The 25,788-nt window shown below is 44.0% G+C and overlaps 1 protein-coding gene across 1 annotated transcript in view; it reads right to left on the bottom strand.

Moving 5' to 3' along the window:
* LHCGR (luteinizing hormone/choriogonadotropin receptor) overlaps positions 1-6,335 on the bottom strand; it is a 218,132-nt gene extending 211,797 nt beyond the window's left edge. Inside the window, exon 1 of the mRNA XM_030195838.1 lies at positions 6,027-6,335. Within this exon, the coding sequence (XP_030051698.1) occupies positions 6,027-6,226 (200 nt within the window). The 5' untranslated portion in view covers positions 6,227-6,335. The remainder of the gene's footprint in view (positions 1-6,026) is intronic.
* Between the last annotated feature and the right edge of the window lie 19,453 nt (positions 6,336-25,788).

Here is a 25,788-nt window from a genome sequence, read left to right on the forward strand (position 1 = left end):
CCTTGTGTTCAGTCCAGTAAGTACACCAATCACTAGGCTACTCCTGGGAGCTGTTTGTAGTTCTGTTGGGTATGTCCATAACAGGGGCTTATCTGCGTGGGGCCACAGGGGCCTGGGCCCCCGCAGATCTCGCCCTGGACCCCCCTACCGCCGTTAACCCTCCCCCACCTACCGCCAACCCTTTCCCCGCCTACCGCGGTCACCTACCCCCGAGGTCCGCTCCTGCCGGTTTTTTTAAATATTACTTCAGCTGGTGGGGGACCCCAACCCCCGCCAGCCCAGCCGAGGTCTTTAACTTCTTCATCCTCGTGCTGTTAAAGCTGCAATGCATCCTTCCAGTTGGACGGAGTTTGGTTTGTTTTTTTTGCCCGCTTGAATAATATTTTATGGACCAATGATAATGTAAATCACTCTATCATCCATGAACATTAATGCAATATCACTTTGTAATCTACCCTATAATGTACATGCTATACCACTTTGTATTTCTCAGATCCGGAAGTGGCGACTGTCACTACGGCATTATGTAAGCCACATTGAGCCTGCAAATAGGTGGGAAAATGTGGGATACAAATGCAATACAACACGCAAAAGCGGGTCTAGTCAAACATATTGCATGATAATGAATAATTATTGGAAAGGAGGGGAGGACCTCAGACTGGTGACGCACAGCTCAACCAATATGGTTGCTTATATGTCGTCACCGTGACTCAGTCGTAGGTACCTCACCAACCTCCTCCTTCAGTGTTCAAAATATTCAAAAATAATAAATTTTTTGTGATTGTTTTTCAATACAGAAATAATGCATCCACATTCCAGGACATTAAAATTAGACCACTTATCTTGTCACAGCTTCCAACTGGGACCTTCCCAACGGACCCGTTTCGCCAGATGGGGGCTTCGTCAGGGGAAGGATGCCCTACAATAGCGTGCTGCTCAAGTGGTAAAAGGAAATATCTGTCCTGGTATCACATCCACAGCCGAACGTGAACAAATGCAACAAATAAATAAATAAAATATAGTTGAGACACTCTCCCTGTGAGAGCAACTATTCAGGCTGGAATTGTCTCACTAGGAAGCTTTGAGGTCCGCTTTTTTCATAATTGCACTGTGGGGAAAAACAGCCCAAGTCCAAACTGGTCTTTAGAATTACTAGTTTTGCATTATTTTACTTTATTTATTTAGATTTTGCTCACACCTTTTTCAGTAGTAGCTCAAGGTGAGTTACATTCAGGTACTCTGGATATTTCTCTGTCCCAGGAGGGCTCACAATCTACGTTTGTACCTGAGGCAATGGAGGGTTAAGTGACTTGCCCAAGATCACAAGGAGCAGCAGTGCAATTTGAACTGGCCACCTCTGGATTGCAAGACCAGTGCTCTAACCACTAGGCCACTCCTCCACTAGCAACATTCTGTCTAGAATCTCAAATAGTAGCAACATTCCATGTAGAATCTTCAATAGTAGCAACATTCCATATATATATATTTATTGATTTAGATTTTGCTGACAACTTTTTCAGTAGTAGCTCAAGGTGAGTTACATTCAGGTACTCTGGATATTTCTTTGTCCCAGGAGGGCTCACAATCTAAGTTTGTACCTGGGGCAATGGAGAGTTAAGTGACTTGCCCAAGATCACAAGGAGCAGCAGTGGGATTTGAACCAGCCACCTCGGGATTGCAAGACCGGTGCTCAGGCCACTCCTCCACTAGCAACATTCTGTCTAGAATCTCAAATAGTAGTAACAGAATCTCAAACAGTAGCAACATTCCCTGTAGAGGCCTGCCCTTGCAGATGAGCAATGCGGCCGCGCAGGCTTCTGTTTCTGTGAGTCTGACGTCCTGCACATATGTGCAGGACATCAGACTCACAGAACCAGAAGCCTGCGCAGCCACATTGCTCATCTGCAAGGGCAGGCTTCTACATGGAGTGTTGCTAGTAGAATAGCAACATTAACATTCCATGTAGAATCTCAAATAGTAGCAAGAGAATCTCAATAGTACATTCCATCTAGAATCTCAAATAATAGCAAGATTCCATCTAGAATCTCAAATATTTATTTAGTTTTTGCTCACACCTTTTTCAGTAGTAGCTCAAGGTGAGTTACATTCACGTACTCTGGATATTTCTTTGTCCCAGGAGGGCTCACAATCTATGTTTGTACCTGAAGCAGTGGAGGATTAAGTGACTTGCCCAAGATCACAAGGAGCAGCAGCAGGATTTGAACTGGCCACCTCTGGATTGCAAGACCAGTGCTCTAACCACTAGGCCACTCCTCCACAATTACCAGTTGGCTCCCTCATTGTATTATTTGAGAAGTAGCATACCATGCCATGCTAGGGGGAATTCTATAAATGGGGCTCAAAATTCAGCACCAGAAAAAAAAATTGGCCCTTTATAGAATAGCACGGAGAGTGGATTCCACTGCCCAACTCTGGGTGCTGAACTTACGCCTGCAGAAACCTGGTTTAAATCCCAACGTACAAGTTGGGCACAGATCCCCCATATTCTATAACACTGCGCCCAATTATTCAGAACGACATGCCCCTCCCATGGCCACACCCCCTTTTGGGTTGCATGCTATGGGAATTGGGCACCCAGCGTGATAGAATAGCACACCGCCAGATGTGTGCAAATCCTAATTGGGTGCCAATTAGCCTCAATTATTGGTTATCCCATTTATTGCTTGTTATCCAATTAAGATGCACAAGCATCATGGATCTGCACCATATATAGAATCCAGAGGAATGTGCAATGTTATCTGAGCATTTTTTCTGCTGAAATTAGCCATTGCCTATGTCCAGATTATTTGTCCTGTATACCACCTTGGGTGAATTTCTCCTTAAAAGGCAGTGAGGGGCCTTTTTTACAAAGGCATGGTAGGCTCTGCGCATGCATAGCGTACGGTAAAATGAGACTACTGCCAGGCTAGCGTGCCCCCTTCTGGTAATTTCAGATTTGCCGTGCGCCATACCGCCGGGACAAATTATTATTTTTTATTTCCTACCACGCATGGCATTTCCGGCATTAATCGGCAGCTGGTGCATGCCAACCGGTCACCGTGCGTGTAGCACGTGAGCCCTTACCGCTAGATCAACGGGTGGCATTAAGGGCTCAGGCTGTTTCAATTTTACCGCAAGCCCTTTTCCCGGCCCATTGTAAAAAAAAGCCCGTTTTCTCAGACATGGTAAAAACTGGCCTGGCATGCTCTAAAAACACGTGCCCACACAGGTCACTTTTTGCCACGGCTTAGTAAAAGGACCCCTAAATAAATCCTAATAAATAAATTAATACATTTATTTGGTTTCTATGGGTCATGAAACTGTGCACTCGTACCTTTTGCAGTTTTGGCAAGATATCAGACATCACCCTTCTGTTTAGAAATGCCTCATGCTAACTTACCCTGTGATTTGTGAGTAAGCAAACAAAGAAATTCCTACGCAGGGACATTTATGCCTTAGAAATTGAGCTGAGATCAAGACATTGCCTTCTAAGTGAGGTTGGGTCTGAACTTCTAGCCAAGACCTGAAAGGCTCTGTGTGACTGTGCCAAACCACTGAGCCATAGAGTTCCCATTTATACATTCAGTATGGACAAGTGCTAACCCAATGTACTCCATAAAACTATGCTTTGCCACTTAAGAGATTCAGCAACAATTTTATTTCTAGCATTCTGATGAAATGCTATTTAAAAATCAGGCTCTAATAAATCATTTTCTATTCTTTCAGACAGTTTTAATGCCACTTTAGCGTAATGTTTCTTTATGATGTTGATGCAGTAGCTCCCAGTCCGTGTTCTGCACCAGTACTTGGCTAAACTTGCTTGACATTTTTACAAGCAAGTATGAGCCTTTTAACAAAGGCGAATTACAAACCAAACTGAAAGACCAATGCTACCTTTCCTTGATGGGACAGTAGGTGAAAAAAAACCCCATTTGCTAAACCAGTTGGACATGTTTCATTTTAAATGGGACCATTTATATGTATATTGAATTAAATGCCTACCGTACCTGAATGTACACAGTTTTCATAGATTTCAAGCTTGCAGGCAGTATATAAGCAATTAAATTAAATACATTAAAAAATTTAGGCCCTGTTTACTAAGCTGCACTAGCGTTTTTAGCGTGTGCTAAAAATTAGAGCATGCTAACCGTGTAGATGCCCCGAGAAGGGCAACAAAAATGATAAAGGGGATGGGACGACTTCCCTATGAGGAAAAGCTGAAACGGCTAGGGCTCTTCAGCTTGGAGAAAAGAAGGTTGAGGGGAGATATGATAGAGGTATATAAAATACTGAGTGGAGTGGAACAGGTAGACATGAATCGCTTGTTTACTCTTTCCAAAAATACTAGGACTAGGGGGCACGCAATGAAGCTACAAAGTAGTAAATTTAAAACCAATCGGAGAAAATATTTCTTCACTCGATGTGTAATTAAACTCTGGTATTCATTGCCAGAGAATGTGGTAAAAGCAGTTAGCTTAGCGGGGTTAAAAAAAAGGTTTGGATAGCTTCCTAAAAGAAAAGTCCATAAGCCATTATTAAAATGGACTTGGGAATATCCACTGCTTAATTCTAGGATAAGCAGCATAAAATGTATTGAACTTTTTTGGGATCTTGCCAAGTACTTGTGACCTGGATTAGCCACTGTTGGAAACAGGATACTGGGCTTGATGGACCTTCGGTCTGTCCCAGTATGTACTTATGTAGGAATAATACTGAAAACAGACCTTTTCAAGAAAGCATACCATAAACATCCATCTTAAATACTAAATATCAACACTATATACGATCTATACAAAACTGAAATGTTATCACAGGACTAGCTCTACCACCTTAAACCCTATGCCAAATAGGGTCTCTCTATAGTCGATAACCTAATGTAGGTTATAATCCAATTTATTACTCAGGAACCTTATACAACACCATAATGTATTATTCTGTACCAAGTATGTATGCACATGGTACATATATATACCGTGACCTGTATCATATATGTTATGTTCCATGTATGTTACCATGTATGTATGCACCTTAACGCAATACCATTTGTAATTCTGCTACCCGGAAATGGCAACAGCCATTACGGCAAATGTAAGCCACATTGAGCCTGCAAACAGGTGGGAAAATGTGGGATACAAATGCCACAAATAAATAAATAAATAAATAACTATTATGGGCATCTCTTTGGTTAGCACAAAGTAAAAACGTTAGCGTGCCTCTAGTGCGGCTTAGTAAACAGGGCCCTAAATGCATATGTATATAAAGATCATTTTAAAAATCAGATTCTAGTTCCATTCAATTTGTAGTAAAATTCTTCAGTTAATGCTGCACTAGCAAAAAAAAAAAATCTTTTACTGTAATTTCAAATAATATTTAACTCAAGTATTTTTCATATTGTAAAACACAGGAATCTGAATTCTCTAAACAAACCCCTTATAGTTTGTCTGAAAGGGATAGTATTTTTTTTTTTTGTCGGTGTATTTTATAGTAAAAGCATAATCCAGTATATTCTACAGGAGCACAGTGAAGATTTTTCACCATCTGATTTCATGGGCGAGACAGACACAGTTCGAACCGTTATGAACTGTGTGGAATTAAAGCCACGTGTCTTTGTACCTTGAAGCCTGTTTTATAAAAGAGCTCCCGGGTGACTACTCCTGACCTATTCATAGATCAACATTCTTACTCCTTACTTGCTGATAAGAGAAAGTTGGCGCTTACTTTCTGAAACGTGCAGTAGCAGAAGCGGTGATTCAAACACAGCATTGCTTGCTGCCATGAAATCAAGTGTCCACATTCCTAATCACAGATTTAAATCAGAAAAGAAACGTTTCCATTGTGGGATCAATTAATCAATTAGACTAAGATTTGCAGAGAGTCAGCCTTACAAATCAATAACTAGAACACAACAAGTACGCTCTTTCCTAAGAGTTTTTGAAACTGTCTGTGAGGTGCTTTCTTAAAAACAAATAAAAAAAGGTACTGCCTAGAGGGAAGGAGAATCAATAACCTGCCAGCTGCATACTTACAGTTTTATGTGAAGATCGGTTGTTATGTTACTGCCATGTTGTTGCTGAAACGCTGCAGTCAGCTGTGGGCAGCTCAGGGACCGTTCAGTGCAAGAACAGAGCCCCTTGCAGGGATCAACTATTTCCTTTTCAACAGTTCTCCCAGTGAGGCTCATGCAGGCAAGATGGAACAGCAGGTAGAAGATGATCAAAGTCACCATGGTGGGGTTGACAGTGGAGCCTAGTGTCAGTAATCAGTAGATTCCATTTTCTTTGTTTGGTTTAAGCTCTGATCTGAGCCAGCTGAGAGAAGTGAGAGCTGTAAGGTGCTGTGGGTTTGTGCTGTATGTGTGATCACTGGTTTCAACGTTGAGTAGAAATCCCAGGAAGAGCTCCTCCTGTCTTTCACTCTGTGGAAGGGCTTACGTGCAATTGGCTTCCACTGTTGGAACTGGGAGTTATGATCTTTCTGTATTATAATGCATGTTGAGGAGAGTTTGGGGGATGGTCCATTGTGCTGGGAGGGAGGTAACCATGGAAAAGAGGGCTAGAAATGTGGACTTAAATTAAGAGATATAGCAGAAAAAAATAATTAATTTGGGAATTTGCTTCAAAGTATCTAAATGTTTATTTAAAAACTGAACTTATGACATTAGCTATGACTGTCTACAACAACAATTATAGGTTTTCAAAATATTGTATAGTGAGAACAGAATGCTAATTGTAAAAACTAAGGCTGAGACTAGAAAGCAAGTTTTGATTATTATGTGATATGCATTTTATTTTTTTCTTTATAGCTCAGACATCTGATCAGGATGCTGCTTTCTACCAAAGTGTTTGGTCCAAACTGGGAATTTGCCCCCTTTGCCCTAAACTTTTCTTAGCAAAGAAGCTAGCTGTTCCCTTTATCCTTTCCCAAGAATGACAAGCTGCCTTCCTCCCACTACATATGTTCATTTAGGGACACTTCCTTTTTCTCCCCAGTCTTACCATGCCTGGTGAGTTTACGATTGTCTAGGATCTTTTGAAGACTGACCTGAAAGGGTTGCTTTCTTTAGCCCTCAGTTCTTATCCTGACTTTTGTGATATTGTGTTACCATTTTGCTAGCATTAGTTGTGAACATAAGAACATAAGAATAGCCATACTGGGTCAGACCATCTAGCCCAGTATCCTGTTTCCAACAGTGGTCAATCCAGGTCACAAGTAGCTGGCAGAAACCCAAATAGTAGCAACATTCCAGAACCCCAGAGTGGCAAGATTCCGGAATCCCAAATAGTAGCAACATTCCAGAACCCCAAAGAGTGGCAAGATTCCGGAAATCCAAATAGTAGCAACATTCCATGCTACCAATCAGGGTAAGCAAATGGCACCCCGCTACAAATCCCACTAACTCCTTTATTATGTATTGTGAGCTCTCTAGGCACAGAAAAAAAAAAAACTACTGTACCTAATTGTACACCACTGCAATAGCCTTCAAGCCTACATGCAGGCATTTTTATTTTATTTTATTTGGAGGACTCACTATTTCTGATGCTGTCATAATGCCTGGTATCTTCTTTCAGTTTCAGTTCTTAGGAAGGTGGGAGGGGGACAGCAACCACTGGAGATTAAGGAGAGGTTCAATACGGCTGTAGCTGGGAGAAGAGAGTGACAGCAAGAAACCCAGGCAAGAATCAGGATACGCACAAATCCTGATTCTGTGCTCCTTCCTGGGTTGTATATGTAGCAGACTGTGCACTGGAAGTGAAAACCTACTAACTGCTGCTGTTTACCTCCTACACAACCCAGGAAGGAGCACGGCATCAGGGTTTATGTAGCTGCATCTCTTGTGGGTCCAGCGTCTCGCTCCCTCTCTTCCCTCCATCCCCCTCAATCCAGGATTTGTCTCTTACTCTTGCTGTCTCTCTCTCTCCCTCCTTCCCTCCCTCCACAGCCCTGCATCTCCTCCTTTCCCCAGACCCCTCCCCATAGACTGGTATCTCACCCCTCTCTCCTGTCCCCTTACTCCTCACAGGTCCAGCATCTCTCCTGTATCTCTTCTCTTGCAGATCAGCACCTTGTCTGTTATGGGTCCAGTGCCAGAACCTCTCCCATGTCCTCTCTCAGTGCCTGCAATGAGGCAGCACTGCTTCCCTCAGCTCCCCCTAGACCTACTACTACTACTACTACTATTTAGCATTTCTATAGCGCTACAAGGCATACGCAGCGCTGCACAAACATAGAAGACAGTCCCTGCTCAAAGAGCTTACAATCTAATAGACAAAAAATAAATAAAGTAAGCAAATCAAATCAATTAATGTGAACGGGAAGGAAGAGAGGAGGGTAGGTGGAGGCGAGTGGTTACAAGTGGTTACTAGTCAAAAGCAATGTTAAAGAGGTGGGCTTTCAGTCTAGATTTAAAGGTGGCCAAGGATGGGGCAAGACGTAGGGGCTCAGGAAGTTTATTCCAGGCGTAGGGTGCAGCGAGACAGAAGGCGCGAAGTCTGGAGTTGGCAGTAGTGGAGAAGGGAACAGATAAGAAGGATTTATCCATGGAGCGGAGTGCATGGGAAGGGGTGTAGGGAAGGACGAGTGTGGAGAGATACTGGGGAGCAGCAGAGTGAATACATTTATAGGTTAGTAGAAGAAGTTTGAACAGGATGCGAAAACGGATAGGGAGCCAGTGAAGGGTCTTGAGGAGAGGGGTAGTATGAGTAAAGCGACCCTGGCGGAAGATGAGACGGGCAGCAGAGTTTTGAACCGACTGGAGAGGGGAGAGGTGACTAAGTGGGAGGCCAGCAAGAAGCAGATTGCAGTAGTCTAAACGAGAGGTGACAAGGGTGTGGATGAGGGTTTTGGTAGAGTGCTCGGAAAGAAAGGGGCGGATTTTACGGATGTTGTAAAGAAAGAAACGACAGGTCTTGGCGGTCTGCTGGATATGAGCAGAGAAGGAGAGAGACCTCATCTCTTCTGCCCTGAACACCCGCTTAACTCCAGCACCTAACCCTCTTTTGCCCTGAGCCCCCCACTATGACTCCACACCTCACCATCTTCTGCCCTCAGACCCCCCCCCCCCCCAACTCCAGCAGATCACCTTCTTCTGACTTGGGCTCCCCTGTGAATCTAGCACTTCACCCTCTTCTGCCCTCAGTCCCTCTCCATGACTCCTGCACCTCACCCTCTTCTGCCCTGAGGCTCCCCCATGACTCCGGTGCCTGAGTCTTCCCTGCAACTCTCGCCCTCACGTAAACAGGAAGTTGCATCAGTGGGTGGGACAGCTGCAGAGGAAAGGAAAGAGTATTGCAAAAAAATTTCCTGCTGCTTTGGGTGCTGGCTCTGTGACACAACTCCTGGGTGCTTGCGACACACCACTGTGTTGTGACACACCACTGGTTAAGAACCGCTAGAATAGAGTCTTAGGACTGGGTGAGATTGAAACCATCCAGAAAGGAGTGGTGGTGGCCTGTGTGCCACAGGAGGAACGTTGTGGACTCAAAAATGGAAGGTGGAACCTGCCTTTCTATGAGTGGAACCTAGAGGAAACACTAATTGTGGGCAAGATGTTGAAATCTTCTGCTCAGTATGCAGCAGCAGCAACCAAAAAAGCAAACAGAATGTTAGGAATTGTGAAGGAAAGAATAGAGGATAAAGCAAAGAATATCATAATGTCTTCGTACTGCTCCATGGTGAGACCACACCTTGAGTATTGTAAGCAATTTTGGTAATCACATCTGAAAAAAAGATATAGTGCAATTAGAAAAGGTACAGAGAAGAACGACCAATGTAATTAAGAGGATGGAATTGCTCTCATATGAGCAAAGGCTAAAAAGGTTAGGGTTCTTCACCTTGGAGAAGAGACAGCTAAAGGGAGGTTTAATAGAGGCCTACAGTAATGTATTTCCACTCAGTGTATAATTACGCTCTGGAACTCCTTGCCAAAGGATGTAAAATAAATTAATGTAGTTGTGTTTAGAAAAGATTTGGACAAATTCCTGGAGGTAAAGTCCATAAACTGTTATTAAGACAGACCTGAGAAAGCCACTGGGGATATGCAACATGGAATCTTGCCAATTTTGGGGATTGTGCCAGCAATTTTGACTTGGATTGGCCACTGTTTGAAATAGCATACTGGGCTAGATGGACCTTTGGTTTGACCCCATATGGCAAGTCTTAAGTTCTTATGTTCTCGTGGTCTTTTTTATCTGTGGTTCACAGATATGTTCATATCTCACCTCTATTATCCAGCTGAAAGCTCCAGGTCTACAATGTTTGTAGTTGGTGTAGGATTATAAAGCTGCCACTCCTTCACCTCTTTGTCAAATCTTTTTGACTGATTTGTTGCCCAAATTCCAAGTCCATGGCTGTGCAGGGGCTTACATTTCACCCTTCCTGTGTTTTCTGGCTTGTAATAGTACTACCTGTTTTTCTCAAATATCAGCAGATCTGTTATTTTTTCATTTTTTTTCTGTATTTGTTCTGCTTTATTCCAAGATCTCGTCTCTGTCAACAGATATTTTGTTTCCTACATGTTAATGTGAATGACTTCTGATAAAACTGTGATTGGTCAGTAAAGTGGCAGGGAGATAAAATTTCTAGATGTAATAAATGACTGCTTCTTGGAGCAACTGGTCCAGGAACCGACAAGAGGGGGAGCCATGATTATGGATCTTGTCCTTGGTGGCGTGCAGGACATAGTGTGAGACATGGTGGTTGAGCTACTATCTGAGATGAACCCACAAAGGAAATCTAGTGTACCTGCATTTAATTTTCAAAAGGGCGACTATAATAAAATGAGGAAAATGTTTAAAAAGAAGCTAAATGAATCAGCTGCAAAGGTTAGGACACTAAATCAGAAAATGAATTTTATTCAAAAATACCATCTTGGAAGCCCAGACCAGATGCATTCCACGTATCTACAAAGGTAGAAAGAAGAGAAAATGACAGCCAGCATGGTCAAAAGGTGAAGTGAAAGAGGCTATTACAGCCAAACGAATGTCCTTCAAAGAATGGAAAAAGGACCCAAATGAAGAAAATAAGAAGCAACATAAACACTGGCAAGTCAGATGCAAAACATTAATAAAGAAGGCTAAAAGTGAATATTGAAGAGAAACTTGCTGCACAGACTAAAACTCAAAGTAACAACTTTTTCAGGTACATCAGAAGCAGAACCCTGAGAGGGAATCTGTGGGACCATTAGATCACGAAGGAGCAAAAAGGGCACTCGGGGAGGGAAGGCCATAGCGGAGAAACTAAATGAATTCTTTGCTTCGGTCTTTAAGGAAGAAGATGTAAGAGATCTGCCTGTACCAGAAATGGTTTTCAAGAGTGATGATGATGAAGAGGAACTGAAAGAAATTTCGGTGAACCTGGAAGATGTACTGAGCCAAACTGACAAATTAAAGAGTAGTAAATCACTTGGACAGGATGCCATACATCCAAGGGTACACAATGAACTCAAGCATGAAATTGCTGATCTGCTGTTAGTAATATGTAACCTGTCATTACAATCATCTGTATTACTTGAAGATTGGAGGGTGGCCAATCTGATTCTAATTTTTTTAAAAGGGTTCCAGGGGTGATCTGGGAAATTACAGACCGGTAAGCCTGACGTCAATGCCGGGAAAATTGTGAAAACGATTATAAAGAATAAAATTACAGAACACATAGAGAAACATGGTTTAATAGGACAAAGAGCATGGGTTCTGCCAAGGGAAGTCTTGCCTCACCAATTTGCTTCATTTCTTTGAAGGCGTGAATAAACATGTGGATAAAGTTGAGCGGTTGATGTAGTGTATCTAGATTTTCAGAAAACTTTTGATAAAGTTACTCATGAGAGACTCCTGAGAAAATTAAAGAGTCATAGGAAAGGAGGTGGAGATGGGGACAGAACCTGTGGGGACGGGGTAGGGATAGAGACAGGGCCTCAAAATGTAAAGGAAAAAAAAACTGAGACTGAAGTGAGAATTGAACCTGGGTCCCCTGGTTTATAGTACATTGTACTGGTTACTAGGCTTCTGCTTTCTACTTTGTCCAGAATTCCCATAATACCTGATGCTGTCATACAACCTGGTATTCATTTCTGGTTTCACTTTCAGGGGAGAGGGAGGGGGACAGCAACCACTGGGGGATTCATGAGGAGTCATGCCTGAATCCCTTTAGTGGCCAGCTGCTGAATCAGAGCACCTTTTTGTACCCTGGATGTGACTAAAACAGGTCTAAAAAACATCCTTTTTAGGCTTGGATGTTTCTTTCCCTTCAATTATTGCTGTTGGGCGTCCTAATTTTAGGCTTTCTCTAGTCCCGCCCAAAACATGCCCCCAACACGCCCCCAACACGCCCCTTGCAGTTTGGACATACTGCCATGTAGGACGTCCATATTCTCCGTTCCAAAATTGCAATTTGAATGTTTTTGGAAGATGGAACTTTTTTTTTGCCATTTGGAGATATGTACGTGCTTTGTCCCTTCACACTGTATTTATTCAACTTTACGGTGCGTGTTGAAATCTAAATGTTATTCTTTCACAGTAATCACAGAAAACATTTCGGAATGGCAAAATGCTATGATACATGGATTCTTCAGGCTTGAAATGGGAATGACCTAATCTCTGGTGATGGGTCATCAAACCAGCAATTTAACTTCATGGACAATAATTTTAACTACTGTATGCTACTGAACTGTAATTTCTACCAAAATCAGTTTAAAACACACAGATGTTTGTCACCTTTACATTTTATCTCTCCTGGTTGCTCTTGGGCACTTGAACAACTAGGGAACAGATTTTGGAGGGTATGAATGTCAGATTGGATCCACAGAATTCATTTGCAAAGGAAGGAGGAATCAAGAAGCTGAAAAATATAGCAGGTGATGGCAGAAATATACCAATTAATTCATCTGTTCTACCCAGTTATTCCTGTCCACACTGACCCTAACTGCCAGTCATAGAACATGTTCACCTGTGTTTGTATTACATAAGTATTGCCACACTGGGACAGACCAAAGGTCCATCAAGCCCAGCATCCCGTTTCCAACAGTGGCTAATCCAGGTCACAAATACCTGGCATTTCCTCAAAACCTTCAATACATTTTATGCTGCTTATCCCAGAAATAGCAGTGGACTTTCCCCAAGTCAATTTAATAATGGCTTAAGGACTTTTCCTTTAAGAAGCCGTCCAGACCTTTTTTAAACCCCACTAAGCTAACCACCTTTACCACATTCTCTGGCAATGAATTCCAGAGTTTAATTACATGTTGAATGAAGAAAACTTTTCTCTGATTGGTATTAAATTTACTACTTTTTAGCTTCATTGCATGCCCCCTAGTCCTAGTATTTTTGGAAAGCGTAAACAGACGCTTCACATCTACCCGTTCAACTCCACTCATTATTTTATAGACCTCTATCATATCTCCCGTCAGCCGCCTTTTCTCTAAGCTGAAGAGTCCTAGCTACTTTAGCCTTTCCTCATAGGGAAGTCGTCCCATCCCCTTTATCGTTTTCGTCGCCCTTCTCTGCAAAAATGATAAATCTCCCCCTAAGCAGCCAGGTTTACCACATAAAAGTCCTCTCTTTGGTAAAAATCAGCTGACGGTAAACACTGAGACTTCCCTTATATTCCTATGGACGTCTCAGCATTTACCACCAGCTGATTTTTTTCCGTGAGCTAAAGAAGCTAGCATGTCTTTGTCAAAGGCCCCCTTTATATGCTAACCCATGCCCACTTAAGTGCTGAATGTTAAATTAAGTGGCTATGCATTAGCTGGCTGAAAAATAACCAGATATTCAAAGCTGAAGCCCAGACAGGCCCAGGTTTGAATATCCAGGAATTAACTCCGTCGGCAGTGAGCAAAGCGCTCACCGCTGCCAGCTGAATATCAGGCCCCAGGAAATTTAGGGGTCCTTTTACTAAGCCATGGTAAAAAAGTTTCTCTTTTGTTTTGGTTTAAAGAGTTAATTGAAGCAAAATGGAAAATTTTATTAAAACTTCCTGTTTCATTTCAAAGGAACAGATATTCCTATTTATCATCATTATTATTATTGCCTGCAGAAGCAACATCACTCACTGATACTGGATGGCTGTGCTGAGTGATTGTTGATCTCTGTTCTATATTTTAATGGAGTTCCTTTCTTGCTTGCCTTGATTTATTGATTTTTGAACTGTACATTGTTCTGATTTGCAGTGTAATAAGAGCGATTTTATTGAATCTCAATAAACAAACATAAACAGAGAAAAATTACGGTGATTGGAGAAGAGTAGGGTTAGCATGTTTGCAGAGACAAAGAAGAGGACACAAAAAAATAAAATGACTGCTGCCTTAATCGTAGCAAATGTGTAAATGGCTTTTAATTAATGAACACACATCAAACAGTGACTGATTTACAGTACAGCAGTAGACAATAAATTAATCTACTTTTCAAAAACTTTCTGATTTGACTTTGACTGAGTCTAAGCCCAAGTCTAATCAGAAGAGTGGATATCCCTCAACAACTTTGGCTGGCTTCTGAGATAGGCGTGGAACTCTTTGCATGACATATGCTCAGGGCTTTTTTTGAGGGGGTACTTGGGGGTACTGAGTACCGGCACCTTTTCCACTGTCTGCTAAACTTGACCCATGATTCTCGTATTTTAATGAAAGAGCTCAGGTTCTACATACAAATTCTGCCTTGTCATAGATTCTATGACTGGTTGCAGGGGTCCTGGCTATTGTGGGGTGAGTCCCTCAATTATTACTCCACCCCTGAAGGGTGGCCTGGCATTTGAGTACCGGCACCTTTTTTGCTAGACAAAATGCACTGCATATGCTTAAAGTTGTGCTGCACAAGCAAAATACCGTTAACAGATTCAACCAACAGGGAAACAGAGATATTAGCAATGACTTTCTCTATCCTCAGCAACCCTATTTGTCCAGACTGACTAATAGGCCAGTGATGGTTTCCTCTCATTATGAGATCCTTTTACAAAGCCACGGTAACAAGTGGCCTGCAGTAGTGTGGGTGCGCCGTTTGGGTACGTGCTGGGCCACTTTTTACCTCAGCTGGAAAAAAGGCCATTTTATAATGGGCTGGGAAATGGGCATGCACGAAAATTAAAACTAGTGCTCGCCTATTTACGGCCTGAGCCCTTACCGCCAGCCATTGACTTAGCAGTAAGGGCTCACCCGCTACCCACGCAGTAACCATGCAGCACATGCCAATGTGGTCATGCTGTCAATTACCGCCGGGAACGCCCCCCCCCCCCCATTGGTAGAAAATAGAAAAATATTTTGTACCACGGGATTTGGCTCGTGCCAAACTCAGAATTACCGCCAGGCGCACGCGCTACCCCGGTGGTAGTGCTGATTTGGCATGCTCTACCCGCACGTTAGTCTTCTCGTGGCTTTGTAAAAGGGCCCCTATGTCAGTTGGTGTGTTGGACATAAGCAGATAAAAGAAAAAGAATATTTTCCTAAAAACAAACCTGGAGGACATATCTGAAGAGGTTAAACAGGAGGACATGTCCTCTTAAATTCGGACATATGGTAACCCTTTCTTCCATACATGGTGGCTGTGGCCTCTAGGCAAACAAGGGATTGGGTCCCTCATCAGAATATAAATATATTTTAGATGTTCCACAAATGGGAACCCACTCTGACCGCAGAGGAAAACTGGGGGGGGGGGGGCCCTTTTACTAAGCTGTGCATGTGCCCAACACGCGTCAATTTGGAGTTACCGCCCAGCTACCGAGTGGCCCTTGCGGTATTCGTCATTCTATGCACGTAGACAGTTACCGCATGGTTAATGTGTGAGACCTTACTGCTAAGTCAATGGCTATGTGGTAAGGTCTCAGACCCAAAATGGACGCATGCCAATTTATATTTTGCCGTACGTCCATTTTCGGCAAAAATAAAAAAGGCCTTTTTTAAAAAAAACAGAAAAAGGGATCTGCGCACACCCAAAACATGCGCCTACACTAGCGCAGCCCATTTTTTGGCGTACCTTAGTAAAAGGGCCCCTCAATGAGGAGGAAGCAGAAGGTTAAAAGCACTGCTCATTAACGCCACCTGCTGACTAGAGGACAATATACAGGGGTTGGGGAGAAAAGACAGACCTCTGCAAGCATTCCCAACTTTTCTTTGTGCCAGAAGCTGACTTACTAGGGTAAAAATAAACCCTGGGAGCCATTGAATTAGCACAACTGACAGGGATCCTCTTAAACATATGGGACCCAGGCACATACCTAGTTTGCTTATGCCTTAAATCCTTTCCTGCTCCCATATCTATATAAATAATTCTCACCTCCAACGTTCTGAACCTCACTGTGTGGCAGGGAAACACTGAAGCCCTGTAGTCTTCTAGGCTGTCAGCACCACTCACTGTCACTCTCACTCATAGCCCCGCCCTCAGCCATGCCCCATCCACACATAATTCACAACCCCAACATTCTAAATGTAAATTTGTAGTTGCAAGATCCCATGACTGTCTGCCCTGCCCGCGCGTCACAACGTGATGATGTGGCGGGCGGGGCTATGACACTCAGCCAATCGCCAGTTCCACCGCCCTCTGACGCTCTCCCCCGACGCACAGCTATTACTACTACTTAACATTTATAGACACAGAAACAGCGACCTACGCAGGGCCTCCACCCCCTCCCCCGACGCACAGCGACAAATACCGAGTCCTTGCGATACACACAGACTGAAAATCCAGTGGAATATTTTACTTTTACTGTATTAGTTTTAAGTAATTGGACGACACGCAGCCGCTCCGTTCCCCCCGCTGCCGCTGCACCGACCTAATGACGAGGGACAGGAACTGGAGGGATTTACTCAGAAAAGGGGCCTCTCTCCCGGCTGTTCCTTAACTACTGCCTGAAAGGAAAGAGGAAGCGATAGGGTACAGTCCTTCGAGATTTCAACCCGTCTGCTCGCACTTTATCACCTTTTTGGTGACGACAAAGGTCGTGGTAGGTATAACAGCCGTGATTCCAAAGCTGATCATATCAAAGTCCTTCAGGCGTTCGCTGTGGGCAACCAAAACGGACAATGGAGGCAATAGAACGATTCGTCGGGACCCCGAAGCTGCCGCCCTCCAAAAAAATACTACCCATCTGCACCCTCCCCACGCTGCCGTCCTGCGCCCTCCCGACGCTGCTGCAGGTAAACCTTGCTAGCGCCCGTTTCATTGCACACAGAAACAGGCCTTTTTTACTAGTCTTCCCATATATTACATTACATTATATATGGATTTATATCCCATTTGTACCTAACTAGCTCTAAGTGGATTACAATAATGGCAGACCAGACATTATTTGGGGAATACATTACTTCTAGTTAAGTCAAACCCACAATCAATCAGAATTTAACATAATATTAAGACAGAGCAATCAAATTAATTTAATATGATTTCAAAACAAATTTCTGAAAAAATACTGTTTTTAACCGTTTTCTGAACTCCAAATAATTAGAAGAGACCCAGATAATTTTAGCAAATTCTATTCCATGTTTAGCAGCTTGATATGAAAAAAAGAGAATAGACTATCTTTAATCTTTTTTTTACCGGTTATAGAAAGAAAGCTAAAGAAGTTAAAGATCTTAGGATGACGGATTCGGTTCCTATTCACCAGCAAAAAGTGCTCTTACAAATATGCTGGTGCAACACCAAACAAAAGGCCCCTTTTACAAAGCTGCGGTAAAAGGCGCCCTGCGGTAGTGTTGGTATGTTGATTTTGCAGCGCGCTGAGGCACCTTTTACTGCAACTTTTTTTTTTTTTAGTAAATGCTTGTGCAGTAAGTACAAGCTTGCTGCACGACCATTTCCTGGGGGAGCCCTTATCACCTTCTTTATAGGAGGTGGTAAGGGCTCTTGTGCTAACTCGGTGATAACCGGGCAGCACCATGGTAAAAAATGTCCCGTGGTAGTGTGGGTCAGGGGTGTAGCCAGACCTCACGGTGGGAGGGGGCCAGAGCCCGAGGTTGGGGGCACATTTTGAGTGCCGCCCCCCCCCCACTGCCATGCCTCACCTCCTCGCCCCCCCCCCCCCACCGACTTGCCTTGTCTCCTCGCCCCCCCCTCACCGCCCGCTTTGCCTCTCCTTGCCTCACAAACAAATACCTTTGCTGGCGGGGGTCCCCAGCGCTGGTCTCTGGCACAGCTGCGTTCGCTGCCTGCCCCCTGCTCTTCTTTCTTCTTGTTCCTCCTGTGCATGCTGATGTCCGATTGTGCCGGAAATGGTGCACGCTTGGGGTGGCACTACTGCCATCTACCGTGGCGTAAAAGGGCCCCAAAATCTTATAAGGAAGACAAAAACATTTTGAATTGCACCCTGGCTTCCATAGGAAGCCAGAGTAAAATACTATAATAGCCTGAAATACTATCGAATTATTTAAGTGAAAATAATTAATCGAACTGCTACATTCTGAATAATTTTTTTAGCCTCTTCTATAGACACTTGGAGGAGACAAGATATGCAAGGTTCCAATTAATAATCTAAACTGATCCAAAGGAAAACAATTTTTTCTCATTAAATGAAAATATTTCTTAGTCAAATAGTTAACATGAGCATCAAAGGCTTCTCCTCCTGCAACTGTCTTTGACTTCCTTTGGCAGTGCGTTGCCGGATGAAGCTTGCATCTTTAAACTTTCATTAGCCCTATAAAGGCATCGTCTCTGTAAAACCATGTTGCTGGTTTTCCTTTAAAGTATAATAGATTCAGAGTAAGTTTACTACTTGTCCTGTATTACACAGTTCACAAAGAGTACAGTTGTCCGTGAAGCATTTGCCAAAGTACTCAAAGAGATTTCAACTCAGAGAGCTGTTTCAGTGAATATGAAATATGAAGTGCAAATCAATAAACTTTATGGCCATATATACAAAAAATGTGCACTTTGTAATAATATATAATTTGCCGGTGAGACTGCTTTTATGCCTGAAGCCTCTTCCTTATCTCAATTTTATATCTAAAAGCTTTACTTTTAGTTGCACATATGGGTTTGTATGTCCACAGTGATTATTTGAACTGTTTGTGAAACTAGCTTTTGACTGTGTTTTGTGTTTTTTTTTTTTTTTGTAATTTTTTTAGAGGCTATATCTATATTGTATATGTGCTGCTTTTTTATATTTCGTTCCTTTTTAGCTACAGAAAAGGAAGAATTCCTTGACCTATGACATCCTGTGAACTGTTTGTGAAAAGTTTTATGCTACCAAGTAAAAGGATGCAGGAAATAAACTCATAAAGCAGACAGGCAGGACTGCAGTGAGTGACTCACTGCTGGAAGGGGAATTGAGGGAATTAGCAACGGGCAGAAGGAAGGTCAGAGTTTACTGCTGAACAGATAGCACAAACAGTCCTTCCTATGGTCACCGCCAAAGCAAGTTGGTTACCAAAGCACCTGAGACGACTGTTTTGTCACAGGGCCCTGTCAGAAGGCTATAACTTTAGTAAAGAATTCTTATGGCATACACAGATAAATGTGTTTAAATGTACAGTGCGTGCCTCTGATTAAACTAGCTAATTAGGGTGTGTCTCTGTCTACGCTCTCTAAGGCCACCCTTCAAGTTCAAATGATATCTTGTTTTCACCAGTTGCTTTCACTACCAGACTCTGTTAGCATTCGTTCTTTACCAATACAGAAGGGAGAGATCCCTAAAAGATAGTCCAAATCTGTAAAAATTATAAGCAGTAGGGTATACTCAATGGAGGTCCGACTCAAAGTAATCAGGAGGGTTATGAATGTTACCGGAGGAAAAAGCCTCAAGAAGCTCCGGGAGCTTACTTTGAGTTGGACCTCCATTGAGTATCCCCTACTACTAATAATTTTTACAGATTTGGACTAACATTCGTTCTTTGACACTGGAATTTGTCAAACTTTTTTTCTTTCCCCTCAGCATCTCCTTTTCATCGTTTGCCCTTAGAATCCTGTGATAACGCACAGCAATCTAACCATCATGACTAGGATTTAGGTTTGTACATCGGGACTTGCATAAATGTGGCCCAGTATCCACGATCTCCTTGCCTAAACATTGCCAACTGTTCCGGTCCATTTTCAAGATAGAGTTTTCACGTTTCGTTGCCTGCAATTTGGAGGGTATTTCTCATACTGCCCATATTGTTGGTGTATGGGTGCTTTTCACCTGTAGATTTTGCATCGGTTTTGAAAATGAAAATGTGCATATATGTCCACATTGAAAATTGCCTAAGCAAGAAGAATCCACAATGTACCTCCAATGTTGACTATCTTTTTCTGACTATAATAATGTGTTGTTATAATCCCTAGCCTAGTAGTACATCCCTGGTGATACCTCCACTTACTGAGTGTAAAAATGTACGTTATGGAACAGTGTGTATATTTTTACCCACACAAGTAAATAATTTTCAAATTGCTCATTTTCAGGGTAATTTTTTTAATTACATTTGTACCCTGTGCTTCCCCACTCATAGCAGGCTGAATGTGGCTTACAGGTACTTATTTGTACCTAGGGCAATGGAGGGTTAAGTGACTTGCCCAGCGTCACAAGGAGCTGCCTGTGCCTGAAGTGGGAATTGAATTCAGTTCCTCAGGACCAAAGTCCACCACCCTAACCACTAGGCCACTCCTCCACTCTTACATTCATTTTAAAAGAGCAAAGCTCTCATAGGATGAACATAGGGCAAGGATGGCAAGAACCAATCCTTGTGTGCTGCAAATGGGCCTTTTTTTTTGCAGGATGGCTCCATTATGCAAATCTATCTCAATAAAGATTGTAGAAATCTTGGAAAGCAAACCTCTTTGCAATACTCAGGGATCCGAGTTCTTCATCCTTGATGTTGCAACAAGCTGAGCCAGCCCTGGCTTTGCCTCATTGCATATATGGGCTCAGAGTTCCTGTTCCTTCTGCAGTAGGAGTAAAACCAGGACTGGCTCAGGCTGTTCTTTTTGACATGGTCATCTTAACCCTAAGACAATGGTTCTCAACCCAGTCCTTGGGGCACACTTATCCAGTCAGGATTTCAGGATATTCACAATGAATATATATTAGATAAAAGTGCAAGCAGTAGAGGCGGTGCATGCAAATTTATCTTATGCATATTCATTTTAGATATCCTGAAAACCTGAATGGCTGGGTGAATCCCATGGACTGGTTGAGAACCCCTGTAGAAATTCAATGTAGAATCTCAATAGTAGCAACAGTGGAGGAGTAGCCTAGTGGTTAGGGTGGTGGACTTTGGTCCTGGGGAGCTGAGTTTGATTCCCACTTCAGGCACAGGCAGCTCCTTGTGACTCTGGGCAAGTCACTTAACCCTCCATTGCCCCATGTAAGCTGCATTGAGCCTGCCATGAGTGGGAAAGCACAGGGTACAAATGTAACAAAAAAAAAGGACAAAATATCCAGGGGAATACATTTGTCTTTGTTCTCTCTATTGCAGGACCTCCTGAAATTCTCCCGGAGACTACATTTCCTGTCAGGTTTTCAGAATATACATGAGATCAGTTTGCATGCTTTGAAGACTCAGCGTATGTATATTGATCTCATGCACATTCATTGTGAATACCCTAAAGATCAAACAGGTTTTGGGGTCCCTGAGACAGGTTTTGGAAACTTTGCTGTACTGGATCCTTCATGTCACAGAACAATTGGAAGCATCCAAGCACAGAAATAAGACAACAAATTCAAGATACTCCTTGCCTGTCTGTGTCTATTTCATGCCTTTATCTCTGGGAGACAGTTGTTGCCTTAAAATTGTACCATACCAAAATAGAAACTTCTATTTTGCCCTGTACCTATTGTATCAGGGAATCAGAAATAAAATTGTACAATATTTTAGAAGGGGCACTTGTTAAGTAAGAATTGTCACCTTGTTACATTGTTAAAGAATTGTGGGAAAAACTGAGCAACGATTGATAATTACCTATTGTGTTCATGTACCAGTTTATCGTTAACATGTGCATTCTCTTCCAATTAGTCACTGCAAAAAGCTCTGTTAATTCGTAGTGTATTAAAGGTCAGATTTAAGAGTCAGTGCAACACAGAAGGAAAAATTCTAAGTTCTTGTACATTTCAGAAATAGCACATTTTCTGGGCAAGGCTTTAATTTTCTCCAACTGGAGCAAGGAAAAAAAAACCCCATGGAGGCAAAAATGTCTGGAAAACATTGTAGGACAGAGGCTCTCAACATTTTGGCTCTGCAGTTCCCTTTTCAACTTTCAAAACTTTTGGGTACCCCTACTCAATCCTTTACACTCTCCACCCCCCTTAGCCTGTCCCCATCAGTCTCATTTTCTTTCCTCAGCAGTAGCATCTCTCTTTCTCTCCCCTTCCCTCCCTGCTCCCTGTTCCCCACCTTCGTTTTCCTAACCCTACCACTGTTTCTCTCCTTTTCCCAGCTCTGCCAATTAATTGTTCCCTTTCCAGCTGCCTACACATCCTCATTAATCTCTGTCTCTACCACCCACCCCCCACCTATTATGTCTACTGTCTGCACTGCTCCACCCATTACTGCAGCTCCTGGCAGGGCTGCCGAGAGACTAGGCCGGGCCCGGGGCAAGGCCGCCCCGCCTCCGCCCCCCGTCACTCCCCCCGCCACTGCTGCCCCCTGTTGCTCCCCCCGCCGCTGCAGTGCGCAGGCTCACCTGCCTGCCTCCATGGCTCCGGGCCCCCTTCATTCAAAGCGGCAGTCGCAGATCACGTCTCTTCTGGCCTTCCCTCCCTGTGTCCCACCCTTGTCTGATGTAACTTCCGGTTTCCGCGAGGGTGGGACACAGGGAGGGAAGGCCAGAAGAGACGTGATCTGCGACTGCCGCTTTGATTGAAGGGGGCCCAGAGCCGTGGAGGCAGGTAGGTGAGACTGGGGACTGCAGCGCTGGCAGCTGATCCCGGTGCCAGGACCCCCTTGGAGGCCCGGGCCCGGGGAATTTTGCCCCCTTGCCCCCCCTCTCGGCGGCCATGGCTCCTGGTTTGGGCCTGTGTCACTGCTGCTGATGATCCTGCACCACCATGCCATCCTCTTCAGTCTCCCTTCCGTTCTTACCCCTAGGTTCTATATATGGTGCCCAGATTTGGGTGTGCTACTGAGATATGCATGCGACTTAATTGCTTAGTGAGTCACTAACTATCAATAATTGGTTGCTAACAACAAATTATTGATGTTAATTGGCAACAACTAGAATTTGATCATGCATCTGGCTGTGCGCTATTCTGTAATGCAGGGTCTAAATCCCATAGTGCGCAACCCAAAGGAGGTGTGGCCATGGGAAAGGCATGGGTGGATCATAGGCATTCAAAAAGGTTGCACGCAATGTTATGGAATAATGGATCTCTGTGCCTAATTTGGGCACTGGAGTTTACACCAGGCTAGTGGTGTAGCTACATAGGGCCAGGGGAGGCCTGGGCACCCATAGATTTGGCCCTGGACCCCCTGCCAATGACCCTCTCAACTCCCTCCCGCCGCCAACCCTCCCCCGCTGTCGCCATGGGCTACCTTTGCTGATGGAAGACCCCAATCCCCGCCAGCCAAGGAGGTCCTCTTCTTCCCGCGAAGGCTTTGTTCTGTTTCTGAGGTCCTGCACGTTGTATGTGCAGGACGTCAGATTCACAGAAACAGAATGAAGCCTTGCAGATCAGCCAGGCTTCGTTCTGTTTCTGTGAGTCTGACGTCCTGCACGTACAACGTGCAGGATGTCAGAAACAGAACAAAGCCTTCACGGGAAGAAGAGGACCTCGGCTGGCGGGGATTTGGGTCCCCTGCCAACAAAGGTATGCGACGGCGGGGGAGGGTTGGCGGCGGGAGGGGGGTCGAGAGGGTCGTCGGCAGGGGACATCAAAGTTGGCGGCGGCGGCGGGGGGGGGCGATAATGGCTGGGGGGGGTCGGCAGCGCCGGCAGGGGCCAAAATGTGCCCCCTCACCTCAGGCTCTGGACCCCCCTCCCACCGAAGTCTGGCTACACCCCTGCACCAGGCATAAATCTGGCACCCAGTGCTGGGCATGGAAACCGGTGCTAAGTGCTATTCTATAAAGAGTGCGTGCCCATTTTTGAGCACCATTTATAGAATTTCCCCATGAATGCTTCAGCTTGTGCAGTCTCAGTGGCTCCCCTTGCTTTGGGCAGTGAAGCCTCATAGATTTGGCCTATTTTAAGCCACAGAGTCAATCTTTTTGCCCTCACTGCTCTTGATGTTTCAGTCTGTGCAGCCCCCCTCTTACTTCAGGTTATACAGCTGCAATTGTTCTGGCTCCCACTGCTCTTGATGCTTCAGGCTGTGTGGCCTCCATTGCTAGGATTTACCAGATTTGCAGAGACAAAAAAGAAGACACAAAAAATTAAAAATGGCTGCCACCTTTGCTGAAGAAATATTTAATCATAGCAAATGTGTAAATGGCTTTTAGTTAATGAACACGCATCAAAGAATGACTGACATAGTACAGCAGTAGACAATAATCTATTTTTCAACAGCTTCTGGATTTGAGTTTGACTGAGTCAGAGCCCAAGCGTACTTATTAGAAGAGTGGATATCCCCCAACAATTTTGGCTGGCTTCTGAGATACGTACAGGGGTGTGCTGGTAAATTGTTAACAGGGGGCTCTCTCTCGCCAGCAAAGTAAAAGAGACTTCAGGAGGGGCCCAAGCCCCCATTTTGGGATCCATTTGTTAAAGTAGCCATGGAGAACCGGCTCCCAAAATTCTTAAAAACTTAACAAACGGCTCTCGAGAGCCTGCTCCAGCACACCACTGGATACGTGTAAAAGTCTTTGCATGCCATATGCTTAACGTTGTGCTGCATGAGCAAAACAAATTTGACACATTCAAGCAGCAGGGAAACAGAGATCAGCAATGCCTTTCTCACTCTCTTTAGCACCCCCATGTGTCCAGACTGACTAATAGGCCAGAGATGGGTTCTCCTGGGTAGGTGTGTTGGTTATAGGCACATACAAAAGAAAAAGAGGATATTTTCCTAAAAATCTGGAGGACGTATCTGAAGAAGTCCAAAGGGAGGACATGCCCTCTTAAAAAAAGGACGTATGGTAGCCCTCTCCATGGCTTTGGTCGCTTTGTGCTACACAATGATTTTTCTTTCTGCCCTTATAGGCAGCTCCTGTTCTAGACCACATTGTTTCCATTAACCCTGCTAAAGTTACAACCTTTTGCAGGGATTGCTTTTTTTCCCTCTATAACATAGGCAGCCGAGACACCTTGGTCTAAAATTTTCAATCGTACACAAATAATACAATAATAACACGACACATGGTCTTTTTTAATATGGCACAACTCGGCCGCAGCTTTATTTAGATACAGCACATCTTAACCATGGGTATACCCAAGCCTATCCAGCCTCTGGCTCATTGTCCAACCCAGTCCGCCATCATAGCAAGACTGACCAATCGTACACAGAGCTCCCCGTCGCCCAGCAAGGGAGCTCAACCGTAAGCGCAGCTGCCCCAGCTGCCTAGCTTACACCATCAGGCTTGGGTACCCCGCCAAAGCTGTGACAGGATATATACAGGTACAGTACACACAAAATTTTTGGGGAGGGAGGGATGGGTGCACTTGGAGCCCGGACGCAAGAAGAGGTCATCCGGGCTCCGCCCAGGGGTTTTTAAACCCCTTTCTTCACTCCTCCCTTACCAGCGGGGTGCATTTGAGTGGCGGGAACCTGCCAACCCCTCCTCGCTTGCACCCCGCTGGTAACCCCTCGCATGCACCTCGGTGCACGGCGCCATGTTACCTGCGGCTCCGTGCACCTGTGGGGCACTGCGCCTATCTTTTCTGTGGATGCCTTATTATAGTCTCACAGACCACCAGGGGTCCATGCATTACAGATTAGCAACCACTGCTGTATGGCATTTGGCCAAAG

Source organism: Microcaecilia unicolor, chromosome 3 (assembly GCF_901765095.1).
Source record: "Microcaecilia unicolor chromosome 3, aMicUni1.1, whole genome shotgun sequence".
NCBI classification, from domain to species: Eukaryota; Metazoa; Chordata; class Amphibia; order Gymnophiona; family Siphonopidae; genus Microcaecilia; species Microcaecilia unicolor.